This window comes from Myodes glareolus, chromosome 3, assembly GCF_982192425.1.
Source record: "Myodes glareolus chromosome 3, mMyoGla1.1, whole genome shotgun sequence".
NCBI classification, from domain to species: Eukaryota; Metazoa; Chordata; class Mammalia; order Rodentia; family Cricetidae; genus Myodes; species Myodes glareolus.
Genome location: NC_142028.1, coordinates 27,880,780 through 27,898,116, shown reverse-complemented (window position 1 = coordinate 27,898,116; position 17,337 = coordinate 27,880,780). Strand labels below are relative to the sequence as shown.

The 17,337-nt window shown below is 50.6% G+C and overlaps 1 protein-coding gene across 1 annotated transcript in view; it reads right to left on the bottom strand.

Moving 5' to 3' along the window:
• Nucleotides 1-14,143, bottom strand: part of Clstn3 (calsyntenin 3) — a 32,394-nt gene extending 18,251 nt beyond the window's left edge. Inside the window, exons 1-12 of the mRNA XM_048444244.3 lie at nucleotides 13,785-14,143; nucleotides 11,461-11,583; nucleotides 10,861-11,056; nucleotides 9,126-9,334; nucleotides 8,739-8,888; nucleotides 8,330-8,515; nucleotides 7,631-7,912; nucleotides 6,824-6,936; nucleotides 2,063-2,225; nucleotides 1,552-1,605; nucleotides 659-816; nucleotides 380-528 (exon numbers count right to left, since the gene is read on the bottom strand). Of these exons, the coding sequence (XP_048300201.3) occupies nucleotides 380-528; nucleotides 659-816; nucleotides 1,552-1,605; nucleotides 2,063-2,225; nucleotides 6,824-6,936; nucleotides 7,631-7,912; nucleotides 8,330-8,515; nucleotides 8,739-8,888; nucleotides 9,126-9,334; nucleotides 10,861-11,056; nucleotides 11,461-11,583; nucleotides 13,785-13,848 (1,847 nt within the window). The 5' untranslated portion in view covers nucleotides 13,849-14,143. The remainder of the gene's footprint in view (nucleotides 1-379; nucleotides 529-658; nucleotides 817-1,551; nucleotides 1,606-2,062; nucleotides 2,226-6,823; nucleotides 6,937-7,630; nucleotides 7,913-8,329; nucleotides 8,516-8,738; nucleotides 8,889-9,125; nucleotides 9,335-10,860; nucleotides 11,057-11,460; nucleotides 11,584-13,784) is intronic.
• Between the last annotated feature and the right edge of the window lie 3,194 nt (nucleotides 14,144-17,337).

Sequence of the window (17,337 nt, the reverse complement as noted above, 5' to 3'; positions counted from 1 at the left end):
AGAACTTGGTGAAGTAAGATTAAAATGGCAAAAACAAGCAGAGTTCACTATTTGCCCAAGGTCATCTAAACAAGTGGTATCAAGTCAGAATTAATGTCAGGTTTCCCAGCTTCCCATCTTCTCTGTCCCATTTTATATATCAGCATGGAGAAGATCAGAAGTCCCAAACCCTGACAACACAGTTTTTCAGAGGGGAACAGATTGGGAAACAAGATTCTGGTCCAAGCCCTTCTATCAACAGGACCTTCAACAGGTGAGCTGCCCTCTCTCGGTACTCAGGGGCGTGAAATGAGGAAGGTACGGCTAGCTCTAGTGATGTCCTAGGACCAAAGAGCGACACTGGCGCTACTCTGTAGTTGACCTCCCACCCAACACTCACTTGACGGCAGTGGTGAGGCGCAAGGGCCTGACGCCGGGTGTGGCAAAGCGCAGAGTGTTCATGTAAGCCACATGCTGCAGGGCATGGTTGAAGGTCTCCACATCATCCCCCTCCAGGGTGAGCAGGGACTGCGAGGGGTTCACGTGGACCTGGGTCCCAGACACAGACATAGCTGAGAGCAACACCAGGTGGCAGGAGAGGAAAGGTGCTGAAGTGTGGAGAGGTCAAAGGGAGGGGCAGAGGCATGCTGGGAAAGAGAGGGAACGGAAGGGGCTATACCTTCATGCCTTTGCCCAGGCTCTCGAAATCCCTATAGTCCAGCCCCTCCCGACATGCATAGAGGCACTCGATGACCTCACGGCTCTCCAGGCGACCTGAACGCACGCTGAAACCAGCCAGGTAGCCATGGAAGTAGTGGTGGATCTGCAAGGGGTCTCCTAGGGCAGGAACACAGGGGCAGGCCAGGTGGTGAGAGGAGAAAAGAGGAGCAGAGGAAAGGTGGGGCCGAGGGCAGGGCTGATAGAAAGGGGAAAGGAAGAACATACAGAAAGCTTGAGAAAGAAAATGAAAATATGGAAATAAAAGAGATGAAAGGTGAGAAAGAAGTGGGCTCTGGAGAGGGACGGAGAAGACCCATAAGGCAAAAGGCAGGACAGAATTTTTGCCTAGCATGTGTGAGGGTCTGGGGTATACCCTAGCAACACAGAGAAAGAAGAAAAATGAGTAGGGGAAGAGGAAAGACACAATGAGGAGGAAGGAGAGGAGTGGACATGTAAACAGTTTCTGAGAGGAGAGAGAAGGGGAAAATCACAGTCAAGAGGAGGAACACTGGAAACCACAGGAAATGCAGAGACTGTGGGAGGGGCAGTCCTCCCAGGGACATGCAGGGAGACCAGGATGAATGTGTGTGATCTTCACAGATGCCTCGACTGTCCCCTCCTGCTACCGGCTTTCTGCCATGTGGAAAGTCAGCGAGAGAAACATTATTACATTCTTAAGCAGGAAAAAAACACCTGGAATCCAGGCAAGCTATGCCCAGCCTTCCTGCTTCTAAAAAGACGCTCCACTTGGTACTCTACCATGGTGACATGTGAACCGGAAACTAGAAAGGCTGGGTTGGGGCAGACAGTCAGGATTAGAACGCTGGTCTCCAGTCCTCATACACAGTGTACCTGGGGTTGTGTCTGTACTGTTGTCTCCTTTTTCCTTCTCTTTGTTCTTCTCTTCTGGGAACCAAGGGAAAAAAAAGTGGCAGTGAGTTGAGGGCTGTGGCATGAAGTTCTATAATTCCCCTACGTCTCTCCACAGAATCCCAGTCCCTCTTACGATCCCAATCGTGCAGGCCTCTGTTACAGAAGACAGGACAGTTCTGGTAAGATAAGCACACAAATGGAAGACTAACAGTCCTCTGAAAGATTCCTGTCCTCCTGCATGGGAGAGGCATCTCTTTGAGGGGACAAAGTAGGAAGTGCTGGAGTCTCACTGTAGATTTATGGATGGAAATCCCACCAGGTTTAAGGTTCTGACCCACACAATGTGGGCGACAGGTCGTATCAGAAGCAGAGGTCTCCTCCAGCAGAGCTCTTTCAAAAGAGGGGACAGGCCACCCTCGCTCCTCACCTGGCCACCTCGCCTCATAGCCCTAAGCCGCTGAGTCTTTACTAAGAAGGTTGGAGGACTCACCAGTCCAGCAGGCCCCAATCATGAGCGCAGGTTCTCTCCTAGGTGGGTGGATGAGACCATTGTCATGGATGAGCGCAGGGTCAAAGGAGATGCCATCGGTATAGAGTGTGACTGTCGGGAACTCGAGATTCAGGGCGTAGTGGTGCCACTCATCATCACAGACCTGGGGCGCAGTGTGAGAGCAGGAGCCCCTCAGTGACTTGTTCTCCAAGGCCTAGCTCCAGCCCTGCCCCAAGTCCTGGAAACAGGACACTCCTACGCATCCCCAGTTCTATCAGCAGGGCTGCCCACCCAGCTCAAGGAATAGCATCCTTGTCCAAAATCTGCAAGGCAGGCAACTGCATACAGAAAACTCCGTGGATTAGGAAAACCTTTAAAACTACAACCAGAGCTAGGCACAGGAGTACCTGCCTAAAGGCCCCCAACTCAGGAGGATGAGACAGTAGAATCACTTGAGTCCAGGAGTTTGAAGGTCAGTGGGACAAGACGACAAGCTCTTGTCTCAAAAAATAAAGTAATAACAACAAAAAAACCCCACAATGTTGTAAATGAACTTTCCCCAAGATATTTATGAATGGATAGAAGGATGACACTGTGATTTTCAAGGTGATTTCTAACCCAGTAGGAACCTCTGGGACTTCACTCTGCCATTTGTCCTGGAGTCATCAAGATGGATGAGGTAGAGGTCTCTTCCTTACCTAATTCCCAGTGTTGGGATCCCTCAAGGCTCAGGCATAAGCGCTCTCCCTTCCCCACTCTATATCCCCTTCCTAGGAGTACCCTAGTCTGTTCACAGGTGCTCAGACTCCACATTCACACTGTAATACCCCCCACGCCCAGCCCCAGCACAGAGCTCTCCCCAGATTCTGGCCTTTCCACTCAGACTTCTCATGGCCACCTCAAATTTAACATATATGAGATGGAAGCCAATATGCTTCCCAGCTCCCCCACATCCCATCTTCCACTCAAACCTCCAGCAGGTGCTTCCATCTCAGGGCCAAACAAAACTGACAGCCGCATCTCCATAGTCACACATCCATGTGTGCCCAGGTCCTTTTGTGTGGAGTCACAATAGCTCCACCTGTTGGCTTGCCTCCTCTTTTCTTCTTTGTACTGGAGACAGAATTCAGGTCTAGAGGGTCTGAGACAAGCACTCTACTCTAAGCCTAGCCCTGGTCTGGTCTTTTTCTGACTTTTTATTTCTGATTTTGTTGGTTGGTTTGGGGTTGGTTGGTTTGTTTGTTTATTTGTGTGTGTGTGTGTGTGTGTGTGTGTGTGTGTGTGTGTGTGTGTGTGTGTGTGTATGTGTGTGACAGGGTCTCTCCATGTAGCCCTGGCTGTCCTAGGACTCACTTTTTAGACCCAGATGTCCTCAAACTCACTGAGATCTACCTGCCTCTGCCTCTGCCTCTGCCTCTGCCTCTGCCTCTGCCTCTGCCTCTGCCTCTGCCTCTGCCTCTGCCTCTGCCTCTGCCTCTGCCTCTGCCTCTGCCTCTGCCTCTGCCTCTGCCTCTGCCTCTGCCTCTGCCTCTGCCTCTGCTGTGTTGGATTAAAGGTGTGAGCCATGAACCATTATGCCTGATGGTTTGGGTTTTTTGAGTCAAAGTGTCTTGTTGCCTGAGCTATCCTCAGTCTCACCAGGACCTTGAACTTCTGATCCCCCTGCATGCACCATGACAACTGGTTATATGTGGTGCTGATCCCATCCTCCCATCCCATTCTCCACACCCAAACCAACAGATGCTTCCTCTCGGGGCCACACAAAACTAACAGTTGTGGGTTTCTATGTAGGCTTTTCTGTCTCTGGACTGCCATCAGTAGCTAGACGCTCACCCAACTTAGTTATATCCCCCGAGACAAATGATGGTGGTGGTGGTGATGGTGGTGATGATGACAATAGTAGTGATGATGATGGTGATGATGGTGGTGGTGATGGTGGTGATGATGGTGGTGATGGTGGCAGTAATGATGATGATGGTGATGATAGTGATGGTGGTGATGATGATGGTGGTGGTGATGTTGGTGGTGATGATGGTGATGATGATGGTGGTGGTGATGATGGTGATGATGATGGTGGTGGTGATAATGATAATGGTGGTGGTGATGATGGTGACAATGGTGATGATGATGGTGGTGGTGATAATGGTGATGATGGTGATGATGGTGACAATGGTGATGATGGTGACAATGGTGATGATGGTGGTGATGGTGATGGTGGTGGTGAGGATGGTGATTAAAAAAAAAGTCACACTAAACTGTCAGGAAAGTCTTGAACTCTCAATCCTCCTATCTCAACCTCTGAAGTAGCTGGGATCACTAGTCTGTGCCACTAGGCCTGACTGACTTCCACTCCTCTACCTCATCAGTATAGTCCTCCCTCAGCTTCTCCACCTCATCAGTATAGTCCTCCCTCAGCTTCTCCACCTCATCAGTATAGTCCTCCCTCAACTTCTCCACCTCATCAGTATAGTCCTCCCTCAGCTTCTCCACTTCATCAGTATAGTCCTCCCACAACTGCCCAAACGACCATTCTCAAATGTAACTCTGACCCAGTCATGTTCCCACTTTAAGGACTTCAGACAAGGGCTTCCTAAGCCCCTGCCTTCTCTCCAGGCACCCCTTCAGCTTTTCCCCGTCTGCTGAGCCCCAGCCCCACTCATCTCTTCCTTGCCTCAGAGTTTCCATCTATTGCTCCTATTTAGATCTTTTTAAAACTCTACCTCCACTATAGGCTGCCTTAGGGGCCAAGGATTGACTTGGCACACACTGGTTCTCTATCTCTGTCCAAAAGAGGAGCTAGGGAGAGAAACAAAAGACAAGGGAGGGAAAAAGAAAAAAGATATAACAGCTTACCTACCCAACTGAAATATAAGCTTACTGAAATTGAATGTTTTGATTCATATTATATTCATATTGTTAAACTCCAGGGTACCCTAGAATTTATCTGTTGAAAAGGCAGGTATTTAATTGGTGTTTAATAGATGTTTTAAATAAATGAGAATAAAGAAAATTTTAAGAGAAAGACTAAGAGATGTAGCTCAGTGATAGAGCATTACCCTAGCATGTAAGGCCCTGTATTCAGTCCCCAAGTCCCCAGCAACTCTCTCTCTCTCTCTCTCTCTCTTCCCCCTGTCTGTCTGTCTGTCTCTGTCTCTAACACACACACACACACACACACACACACACACACACACACACACACACACCTGGCATGGTGAACAGTTCTATAATCCCAGCTCCTAGGGAGGTTAGGACAAGAGGATCACAAGTTCAAAGTCAACCTTGGCCACAGAGTGGGTAAAAGGCCAACACGGGCAACTTTGGTGAAACCTTGTCTCAAAGTAAAAAGTAAAAAGTGAACTGGGATGTAGCTCAGTAGCAGAGCAAGTTCCTAAATCCAATCTTCAGCATCCCAGGGAAAAGAAAGAAAGGAGGGGGTAAGGGGAAGTAGGGGTGAGCCCACATCATGGAGGAAAGATCCAGAAGCAGCAAACGGCAAATCTCTCTACAGTTTGCTACAACAGCCAAGGCTTATCTAGGTTATACCTTTTCCAGGCCCCTGCTTCTCTTCTATTTCCTGTGCTTTCTCCCATTTATCAATTACTCACATACAGGGGGTATATAAGAAAGGTAGAAGATGGAAACTCAAATTGGCCGTCACTGACCCTTGTGGTCAACTTTGAGACTGAATAGACCGCATATGGCGGCACAAACCTATAGTCCCAGCACCCAGAAGGAAGATACAGGAGGTTTAAAAGTTCAAGGCCAGCCTGAACCATAGAGTAAAAACCATCTCAAAAACTAGACTGCAACTCAGAAATGTTAACCTAAGAAAGGATCTTAGTTCCTTTGTCCATTTTTACTTATGCTTCATAGGCCTGGGCACAATAATAACGATTAACATGTATAGAATCGTTTTAAGTCCATAAAGGTCTATGTATAATTCAATCATACAACAACCTCAGAATATAGTATTCTTTTTATCCTTATGAAAAGGCTAAAGTTTAGCTTGGCATGGTGGCACACACCTGTAATCCAGGTACTTGGGAAGTGGAGGCAGGAAGTCAGGAGTTCAAGGTCATCCTCTGCTACTTAGCAAATTCAAGATCAACTTGGTCTACAAAGAGACCTTATCTCAAAAAATAATAATAATAAAATACCATAAGGTGAAAATTACAAATTTTAAAAATATTAGCTAGACAATAGTAGAACAGCCCTTTAATCCCAGCATTTGGGAGGCTAAGACAGGCAGATTTCTGTGACTTTGAGGTCAATCTGACCTGCAGAACTAGTTCTAGGACAGCCAGGGCTATACAGAGAAATCCTGTCTTGAAAAAAAAATCAAAAAAAAAAAACAATTTAACTAGTACTGAAAGCTAGTAGGTTTCCCATTCAACACTAAACCATAAGCTCTTAACTTGACCCCAGCATCGCTTGGATTCCTGGTTACAACTAAGAATCAAGGATACACTGTTATGTGGGTTATATATAAGAAGGAAATAAAATCAAACAAGGGCTAAGATAGATAGCCGGGGTTAATAGAGAGTTGCCCCCACTTCCCTTCAATCCAAAAATACTTCTCTAGGCAGCAAGACTTGAGAGGACCAGACAACCTGGGGTAGACTAATCAGGGACTGAGATTGGAGGAAGGCCAATCAAAGCAGCAATTACAACAACAACAACAACCCCAGAAGCTCAGAAGTCCCCTCTTCCCCTTAGTTCCACCCACCCGGTCCTCTCAGAGACGGGCCCCTGTCTCACCTGCTCCAGTTTCCAGAGAAACTTGACTGGGCGTGCACTCTCGAGTAGCGGCCAGTAGAGGAAGGCGATTCTGCAGCCATGGACGGTCAGTGAGTAGTGAGAGAAGCCATCCTCTAAAGGGGATAGGAAAGAGGACAGGAGTCAAACACAGGCGACAGCTGGGGAGGATGAGCCTCGTTTTCTCAGTGCCGTTGAGAGGGGCATGTGAAGATAGAGCCAGTCGACTCCTAGAGAAAGTATGGGTGAACCAGGTGTACTGGGGGGGCCTTTATGGGTGTAGGACAGGGATGCAAGGAGACAAACTTGACAACTGCCAATGAGAAGGATGATGTCGTTTAGGAGTCAATCTCAAAATTATCATCTCAACGAGTCACAGAATTACAGGGGTGCCAAGTCTAACCCATGAAACATTCATGATGGTGTTTGCCATAGTCACAGCAACTAGGCAAAGTGAACTCAGAAGTTTAGTGTCATCCTAGACAAGACTCCATCTCTTTTTCTTAAGGTGGCCTGGGGAGTATAGTGGGACATTCCTGTAATCTCAGCACTCAGAAGGCTGAGGCAGGGGAACTGTTCAAGGTGAAAGCCAACCTGCGCTACACAGCCAACTGTTTATTTAAAAAATAGACAAACTAACAGACCAAAAAAAAAGAAAAAGAAAAAAAGAAAAAAAAACTAGCACTGGCAACTTACAAATTAAAATAGGGGTAAAGACTGTCAACAGTCCACACTGGGTAGTGACAGGTGACAACCGCAAGACAGGTAGCCAGTGTCCCACCTCAAGTTAGGGCCCCAGGGAGGGCTCACCATTCTGGACTGTGTTACACACGATGGTCTCCTCCTCCTTCTTCCCCTTGCTGGGAGTCACGCCATGCTTCATCCAGAAGGACAGTGTAAAGTGGTCACTGAGGCCATCCTGCGGCCCAGCGCCCAGTCCTGCTGGGCCACCCAGGGGAACTTGCACAGCTTGGGTGCCATTGAACCAGTAGATGAGGCTGCTGTCCTGGCTGTAGTGCACTGAGAGCCCCGCTGTCCAGTTGGCATTGGGACCGGGCATGGGCAACAAGTCTACCTCCCCAGTGGCAGCGCCTGCAGAGGCCCCAAGAGACACAAGTGTCAGAGCTGAGAAGCCCCAGAGGGAGGAAGTGGGAAGGACGTAGGTAAGGGACTGGCAGCATTCACCACCTCTTAGAGCCTTTCAAAGACAAGAGAAGGGTAGCTCTTTCTTCTAGAAATGTCTCTCATTAACTCAACCCATTCACCACTTCTTCATTGCTCCCAAATCTTGCCCTATGCATCTAGTTCTGGGTCCAACAATGTGCGTCTTCACCATCTTCATCACTATCTACCTGCCCTTTGGGCCACAAAAGCTACCCACACACGGCAACTCCCACGGAAATATAAATACCTGCGATGGCCCGAGGAGTCAGTCAGCTTTCAGAGGAGGGACAGAGAAGATGAGGGATGGTTGGGAAGGAATGGTCCGGGGGCGGGGTACACACGCACCGCAGAGTTTCCGCAGTGCCCTTTCTGAGTAGTTGTCTCGGTCGCAGCCCTTGGCCACATGGCTGGTCTGCAGCTCTATGGTGGCCTGAATGTTCCATAATGGTTCATCACAGGTCTCCAGGCGGATGCCAGGAAACAAAGCCAAGCTCCCAGCTCCTGGGGCATACTCAATCCTTTTGTTCCAGCCTGCACAGGTGAGACAGAAGGCGAGGAGACAGATGGTAAGGCAGGCCCTCCTGCTATGTGCACTGACCGTCTGTAGCTCCAAGGAAAATGGACTGCCTGGAAATGTACTTCCAGCACTTAGCCTACCTTCTGTGGTCATCAAATAGGATAAGAGAAAATTTGGGGGGATAAAAAACAAAATATGACAGGTGATTTACAAGCAGGTCCCTGCCAAGCACCTCACCTTGCCAGCTGGGCTTGCAGGTGGGCTTCACCTGGATCTCCACCTCCGCGTCATCTGCCGCCCGCTTCTTCCCACAGTCGTACGCTGTCACTGTGAACTTGTAGAGCTTCTCACCACTGTACTGTAGCTTCTCTGTGTTCTCGATGTTGCCTGAGGTAGGAAACGGGAGGACAGACAGACAGACAGGCCAGGGTCACTAAAAGAAGCCCAGGGAGGCCCAGGGAGCAAGCATCAGCTGGTTCATTTATCAGCAGATTATTGGAAGAAGGTACTGGGGAAGAAAAGGAGGGGCTGTGGGGAGGGGCAGGAGTAAGGAGCAATGCCCTGGGTCAGACATCCGGAGAGCAGAGAGGGTGCTGGGCAGCTGGGGACAGGGAAAAGGCTCACCGTCATTGTCGATGAGGAAAGGGGTGTTGGGTGTAAGGATCTCATAGTAGCAGATCTGGCTGTACTGGGGGGAGCAGTCACCATCAATGGCTTCCACCCGTAAAATGCGGTCATACAACTTCCCCTCTGTCACTGCAGCACGGTACAGACGCTCTACAAATACCGGGGCAAACTCATTCACATCGTTGACCCGGACATGCACGGTTGCCCTGCGCCCGTAGGAACAAAGCAGACATGGAAGCATTAAGCAGCTGCAAACACTGAGCAATAGTGCAGTCAGAAATCCAGATGGGGAGTGAGACAGGGAGGGAGCCTGTCTGCCCTTGAGACTGCCCATGCCCACTCCACAGGGCACTGAGCTGTGCTAAAGTCCTAACGGATACAAAACCATACAAAGGAGAGCGGGAGAGCGCCCAAGGATAGGGCCAATGATGTGCTGTAGAAGAAATAAGCACTAGACAACACCAGAAGCCATGTTGGTGATTTCTGTCCGGAAGGCTGTAGAGAACGAGTAGGGAGAGAATAATAGGTTCTGCACACATCTAATCCCTCTCAGCTGCCCACTCCTGCCTAACCGCGCATTCCATAACACGCTCAGCCCTCATTAGGATGCCAAGGTGAGGGGAAGGGCAAAAAAACAATAAAAATAAAAAAATAAATTCGGCAGGCCCCTGACTGAACAAAAGTCAAATTTTACAGAAGAAATGAGAAAGATATAGATAAAAAAAAAAAAGTTAAAAGTTCCCAGTTCTCAGGGAAGTGGCATTTGACTGGAATATGTAAGTTGTCTGATACATCTGAGTAGTTCACCTGCCTAAATTGTGTCTCAGCCATGGCCCTTCCCGACTCACACACCTTCCCAGACAGGCAGAGTTAGGTCTAAAGTCTTCATTCTGTTCCCTGACTCTAGCTCAGAGCCAGGCTCCCAGGCTCAGAGGCAAAGGTCTTGTCTCTCAATGGGACACTAAGTCACAAAGACCCTTTGAACCTCTGATGCCTCTCAGTGGCCCAGGATTCCTTATTACTGATCCATCTCCCATTGTCAAGTTGGTGACAGATGTTAGTGTCTGAGAGCCAATCTTCTTCCATGCCCCTACCCTCCCTGTCTTCTCCCAGCTGTCGTTATATCACAAGCCTGATGTTTTCTGTGTACTGCAAATGGACCAGAGCAGGCACTTGGAAGGGGTCTCACTGCATGTGGAATGTGCTTCTCTCTTCCTCATTGTCTTGTGGTCACCACAGTGCCCATACACTGTGCAGCAGGTGCGAAGGGACTTGCTTTCCGCACAAATCATCTTTTGTAAGCTTCCTAACAACACCTCTGTCTCACAGACAAGGAGAAGCAAGTCCAGGAAGTCTGAGTACATTGCCCAGGGTTGTCAGAAGCAAAGAGAAAGCTTGCCTTTAATCCCAGCACTCAGGAGGCAGAGGCAGACAGATCTCTGAGTTCGAGGCCAGCCTGGTCTACAAAGCAAGTTCCAGGACTGGCTCCATAGCTACAGAGAAACCCTGTCTCGAAAAAAACAGAAGTAAATAAATAAATTATAAGGTCATGGGTTCCACCCCCAGGTTCCTGTTGGTCTATCCTCTGCTAATAAGAGGCTGAAGAGGCTAAACGTGCTGGACTAAGCCTCACAGTCCTGGCTTACAAAGGAGAGCCCCATCTCTGAGAGACCACTGTTGAAGGAGGGGAAAGGGTTTCGTGACAGATACGTATGGCATAGGCCTCCCTCACTTGTGAGACTTCTTGGTGTTGGTGCCATCGGGACCCTCGCCACAGTCATAAGCTTGGATAGTAAAGGTGTGTTCCTTCTGGGCCTCACAGTCCACGGGCTCCTTGGCCCGGATCAGCCCTTCACCTGTTGCCTTGTCCAGGATCACAGCCTCGAAGGGCACCCCAGAGCCATGCAGCCGGAAGCCACAAATCTCACCTGGCAGAGCAGGAAGAGAAGAAATGAGTCTCCACATAACACCTCCTTCCAGCCCTCAACCTCCTCGCCTGGGCCACGCCCAGCAGTACAACTCCTCCCAGACTCCAGTCCCTGCTCTTGATGACATAAAGTATCAGTGATCCCCAGCTTCCCTGAGCTGTAACACACTCAGAGACAGTGAGCGGGTCTACAAAATCTACTGTGCTCAACTCTGCCCAACTCTGCCAACCTTTACTACATCTTCGTTCTTGAGGGCCACCCATTTCCCTCCTTGCACATCTGACGCTCTCCCCAGGCCTGTGCCCCACTTTCTCATTGCTCCCACTAGGAGGACCTCCCGTCCCTCTCTTGTCTTCTGCCTTCCCACCCACCTTTCTCAATCCCACCGCTGTAGCCCCAGTTACCTGCATAGCGCAGCGGGGCATCTTTGTCCAAGGCAAAGAGTGGTGGATTCAACAGGACAGTGTTGTCATTCTCCATGACAATGCCCTGGTACTCTGCCTCGATCCATGGCTTGTGCTTGTTGGCTGGCCCCACCCCAGGGAGAAGAGAGAAAGCACTTGTGAGCTGAACCTCCACTTCAGGATGCAGCCGTCGGTAAGCCTCTACCCTAGACCATGCCAGGCCACCTTTCAAGAGGGAGAAGGATGAGCTACAGAAGGGCTCAGAGGCTCTATAGGAGGTCACAGCCTTCTATAACTGGATAGGCAGTTTCCTTGGCAACTACCTTCCTGTGGGGAAAGGACCACTATCTCCCCCTGAGGGAGATCATGGTTAGGGGTAGAGAATCTCCTATTAAGGTCTTTTTGTCTTGGCAAATGGTGACTAGGGACTCAAGAAACAATGGTGGCCCTTAGAAGGTCCTGAGAAAGGGCAGGGATGCGTGAAGGGAGAGTTAAGATGAGGGAAGAATATTGACCAGTTTCCTAGGATCTCAGTGATTTATCCTTCTCCCTAGTGAGTCTCAACCCTAATCCCTTCGTTCTATACTTCTCCAAGTCCAGCCCAGATTTCAGGCCACCCTCTCAGCAAAGAAGAAAGGACAGGAGAGAAATATATAGGACAGTAGCAGGGGGACAGACGGGGCAGCGACAGGGTAGAGAAATCAATGCCAAATGGCTGGACCCAGCAGAGCTGACATCCTAGGGGATTATGTAGCTGGCCTAGAAACACAGCAAATCCCTGTCTTATTTCCCATCCCCATCCCCAAGAGAATGCAGTCATAACCAGTATATTTCTAGGTCCTTCAAGACCTGCACACCCCACACTTCCTTAACTCTTTGGCAGACCTGTGACTGAATCCTAATTTTTTTCTACCTCACGTCACGCTATTAGTCTCTGTCAAGTAGGGTCTCTTCCTCAGGACCAACTCCCCCCAAACTCTTGAGAGGTTACAGGGAAGACACACATGTCTCGTCTATCTCTTTCTCGACCCCATCTCCACTACTTGATCTACCTAAACCCACTGGGCCCAGTCATGCTCCCAAAGCCAGACATGGAGAGGGGAGAATGTATCATCAGAGGGAAGCAGAATCACCAGAGGGCTCTCACCCCAGTGTCTCATGACGAGCAAGAAATTCTGATTTCTATTCACAGCCCAACAAATGTTCTGGAAACGGCAGGCCTCACCATTTCATGATGGTGACCACCCATAACCCCCTTCCTTAATGGCTGAAGAGAATGCCCCAAGATAGTGTACGGGAGGCCAAGTAGTTAGTGTCAGAAGGCCCGAGAGCCAGGAAGACCATCCTGAAGTGGAAGCTCCAGCCAGACATAGAAAACAACCGACAGAAGAGCCACCAAGGACAGCGCCAGGCACCCTGCAACCTTGTGACTCTCCTGGTCCCTGAGCCCTTTTCCCTGTCCCTTTCCAATGGCCGCCTGCTGCCCTATGTCCATTATTCCTCCTTTCTTGGCTCCCCGGCTCTTCCTTGGCTCCCTCCCCCACTTCTCACCTTTCCTGTTGATTTTCCTCCCTCCTTTTCTGTCTCTCTTTCTCCTTTCCCAGCCCGTTCTTACTCCTTTTCCACTCCTGTCTCCCTTCTCACCTCTTCCCTAGAGCACCCCACACCCCTTTCTGCCCTTTCTATCCTTTCTCCCTCCCCTCTGCCTACCTGAACCCTCTGCCCCTGGCCCCACCCTCCCCCTCCCCGTGACAGGCTCACCCAGCTGAATTTATCTGCTGTCTGCCAGAGAGGGCAGCTGCGGTCACCCACCACACAGCGGATGCCGGGAGAAGGGTATGGATGCAGAGGGACACGAAAAAAAAACATACGTGCTCGGAATTGCTGAGTTGTGGTACCCAATTTCTCCTCAGGAAGGGATGGAGACAACCAGATGGATCTGCCACACACCCTTAGCATGCACACCCAGTGAAAATGAAGCTGAGAGAATGTCACCCTTGGGGAGCAAGTTCCTTTGAGGCAGGAGGTGTCTATCAGCACGGAGGAGCTGGGGGAAGGGTCAGAGAGACCCCAGGTGGGAATGGAGACCACATACAAGCAAGAAGCTGGCCAAGTACATGTCAAGATGGACCAGAGAGGAGGAGGTGGCCCTTGGAAGTGAGGAGGGTGAAGGAAACGGGTCTGAGGAAAGGATGGAAAGAGGTGGTCAGAAAGGAAAGGACACCTGTCATGTGCCAGAGAGTCTCAACATCTCCCTCCCTCATACCCCCACACTGCTCAGCCTGACGCCCCAGTTCAGAGGCCCCCATTCCCGTCTACCTCACCTTTGTTGCCAGAGCTGAGCTGGAGCAGAGAGGTCAGCAGAAGAGGCAGCAGCAGGAGGGTCATGGTGCGGTGTAAAGCAGCACCAGGCGTTCCTGTCCCCCGGGAGCCTCAAGCCTGCTAAAGCCACCTTGGGGGAGGGATGCGGAGATTCTACAAGGAGGGGAGGGCAGTGGGACCAGATGAGAAAGGAGCCCGCTGACCACGCTAGTCCATACAGCCAATGCGTGCAGACCGGCTGGGTGGCCGAGATGGGGGACTTGCAGTAGCTCCTCTTCACTCTCCAGCCCAGCGTCCTCACTCTCGCTCTCTTCTCTCGCTCGCTAGTTCTCTCTCTCTCACTCACTCCCACCCCATCCCCGCTACTGCAGGATGACATCAGCACAGCCAGGCAAGGATTGATGGGGCTGCTGGCCAATTGGAAGACTGGGGGCGCCAGGTGCTGCAAGGGGGGTAGGGAACCAATGCGACTGGGAAGCAGGGGCGGGGGAATGTGTTAGGGCCTTTTCCCCTGGCTGCAGTTTTGGGGGAGCAGAGAACTGCGGGGGCTAGAGAAGGAGCTGGAAAGCCATGGGGGGGGGGGGGGGGCATCGGAAGACCTAGCTGAAAGCCCGGAGGTGGGGTGAGGACGAGAGACGTCAACAGACTTGAGGGTGGCCAAGAGAGGCAGTATCCACGTCACCCACCCCCAAATCTTCATTAACCTCTTTTCACAGCCCATTCCATCAGCTAGCCCCTGCTGTGTGCTTTCTGGGAACCCGGAGGCAAAACCTTCAGCATGAACACGAGGGATTCGAGCATTTCAGTTTCAACCCAGGGCCCCGTGGGAGCCAGAGGTGGGACGGCAAAAGCAATGACAAGAGCCCTGAGCTGAGGAGGAGGGGGGACTTCCTGAACCCCTTTCTGCACAGTTCACCAGCGTCTGGACAGCGTCTGGAATGTCAAGCTCTCTTTTCTTCCTACTGCTTAACAGTCCCCGGATTCCCGATCTTAAACCCATAATGGAGCCAAACCATAATGGAGCCTCCCTGCAGTTTGTGAAACTAAAGACAGAAGCGCTGGCCAGTATGGGAGACAAGTGTGTCTCTGGGGGCGGGGTGTACGGCAATTTCCATATTCCCCAAACCATTATGATGATGTGTCTTGATAAGGATTGGCAAGTAAGTGATGGTGTCCAGGGCTCAGACTTGAGAGGGAAACCCTAGGCTCCAAAGAGTATAAAATGCTCAGCCCTCCTTTGCCTTCTGAGCTTTAGTCCCTCTGCCTCCCTCGTACTTGTCCTTGGAAGCCAAGAACACCAGTTTAAGGACCACATTCAGCCAACTGTGGGAGTTGTGGAGGCCTGCGGTCTAGACCTCCTCCCGTCCTGTCCCGTCCCCGCCCCGCACCCCCCCGCCTTTTTTTTTTTTTTTTCCTGAGACATGATTTCTCTGTAGCTTTGGAGCCTGTCCTGGAACTCGCTCTGTAGACCAGGCTGGCCTCGAACTCACAGAGATCCGCCTTCTCTGCCTCCCTAGTGCTGGGATTAAAGGCCTGTGCCGCCACGACCTGACTCAGACCTCTGCTAAATGGGGTTCCTGAGTAAGGGCTGTTCTCACCACTTCCCTCACACCGGAATATTCCGTCACACCCTGACTCAAAGAATATATCTGGAACTCACAGCAGCTCCACACTGCCACACCCCAGAAGGCCTCCAGAGGGAGCCCTACCTCAGGGTTCCCAAACCCGCCAGAAAAGGCGTGAAGGCCAAAACTGACACTTGAAAGTTCAAGTTGGAAAGACTGACAGCTCCAAGGTCATTTTATGGAAAAAGCTGAGGCCAGAGCTCCTCACTGGGATGGGGGTGTCGGGAAGCCTCTCACTGCAGCGAAGGCCCAGCCCTGTTAAAGCCCTGGTTCACTGAACCTTCCCACACTGCATGAAGGCTGACCTGGATCTGAGCCTCCCCTTCCAGATAGCACCCCAGCCTGACTCCTGACTCCAGGCTGTTTCTGTCCACACTGAAAACAATGTCTCCCAACCTGTTCCAGGAGAACGTGGATGACTACCTGGAAGTCCCAAGTGATGACCTCACCCTTCCAGACCCTTTGTGCTCCCCTCCCTCCTCGAGGTTCTCCTGCTGAAAAGCCATGCCTAGTGGAACAACACCCCACCCGATGACCTAGGATCCCTTTCCCTCCAAGGCACGGTCCCTCACAGCCTTGTCAGAGCTGTTGCAGGCAGCAAGCACCTGGCTAGCCAGAAGAGAGCCTCAGACATCAGTGTGGCTCTGGGCAAGGGCGTACGCTGAGGCCGGACAAGATCAACTACCAGCACAACCACCTACTGGTGAAGTCTCTTCACTCCTTCTGGGCCGAATTCGAGGCAGAAATGGAGTTTGAGGAGGAGCTAAGGATTATGGATGGATGAGAATGCCGGGTACTTTCCCTAGGGCTGATAGGGGACCCGGTAGATGAGTAGGTGCCTCCTAACAATATGAGGCAGAACAGTGGCCCCTCCAGCCCAAGTCAGGGACAATGACCACCAGGCCATGGGCTCCCCAAATAGCAGTCACTGACCAAGAAGCTCCTGCGTTCCCCACTCCTTCCTACTTCTTTCTTACCTCTTGTATGTTTTTAATAGAAAAGTTCCTTTAGTTTACTTTGTCTTCTTTTTTTAAATTTCTTCTTTCGATTATGTTTTATGTGGATGGATATTTTGCCTGCATGCATCTGTGCAGTAGTGCCTGAGGAGGTCAGAAGAGGGTGTCGGGTCCCCTAGAACTGGAGTTACATGTGGGTGCTGGGAATTGAACTCGTGTCCTCTGGGTGAGCAGAGCGTGCTCTTAACCGCTGAGCCATCTCTCCAGTCTCCTCCTTGCCCCTTCTCAACATCAGTCACAAGAACAAAAAGGTCAATGAGCAAACATCCGTTCATCCTGGAACCCGTGACACGGGGTCTCTGAGTCTCTCTTTGCCGCCTTAGCCATACTCGACTGCTGTCTTTCCTGATTCTTGCATGGCCCATCTGAGTCGCCTTTGCAGAGCCCCCTAGCCATTCTGACACCAGAGCTCCAGTTGGACTTTGTTCCTGACTGTCTCCCCCTTGCCTGGACACTCTGGGCTAAGTCAACGGCACCCTGCTTCCCACTGCCCTGGAAACTGCCCCTGACATTTGCTCTCCAGCCACGGCCGTCACCTGAGCCCCAGAGTGATGTTCTCAATGGTCTGTAAATCGTTTCCGCTTATGTGCTTATTATCCCCGGGACCCAAAGCTCCTCCACTTTTGTATTTACTGTGTCTGCGGGGGCAATCACCAGCCAGACCTTGAACCACACAGACGTCCCTCGGTCCCTTATTGCCATGCCCCCTCCCGGCACATACGCACACACCACATTCAGAATAACTTTCTGCACTAGTCAACATGATAGCTATTTGGTATGTAATTAGTCCAGATGGAAATGTGCTAAGGTTAAAATACATATCACATTGTAAAATAGTATCAAAAACACGTCCAATTTTCTGATTGATCACATGCCAAAATTATAGCATTTTGAATAGTTTATATTTAACAAAA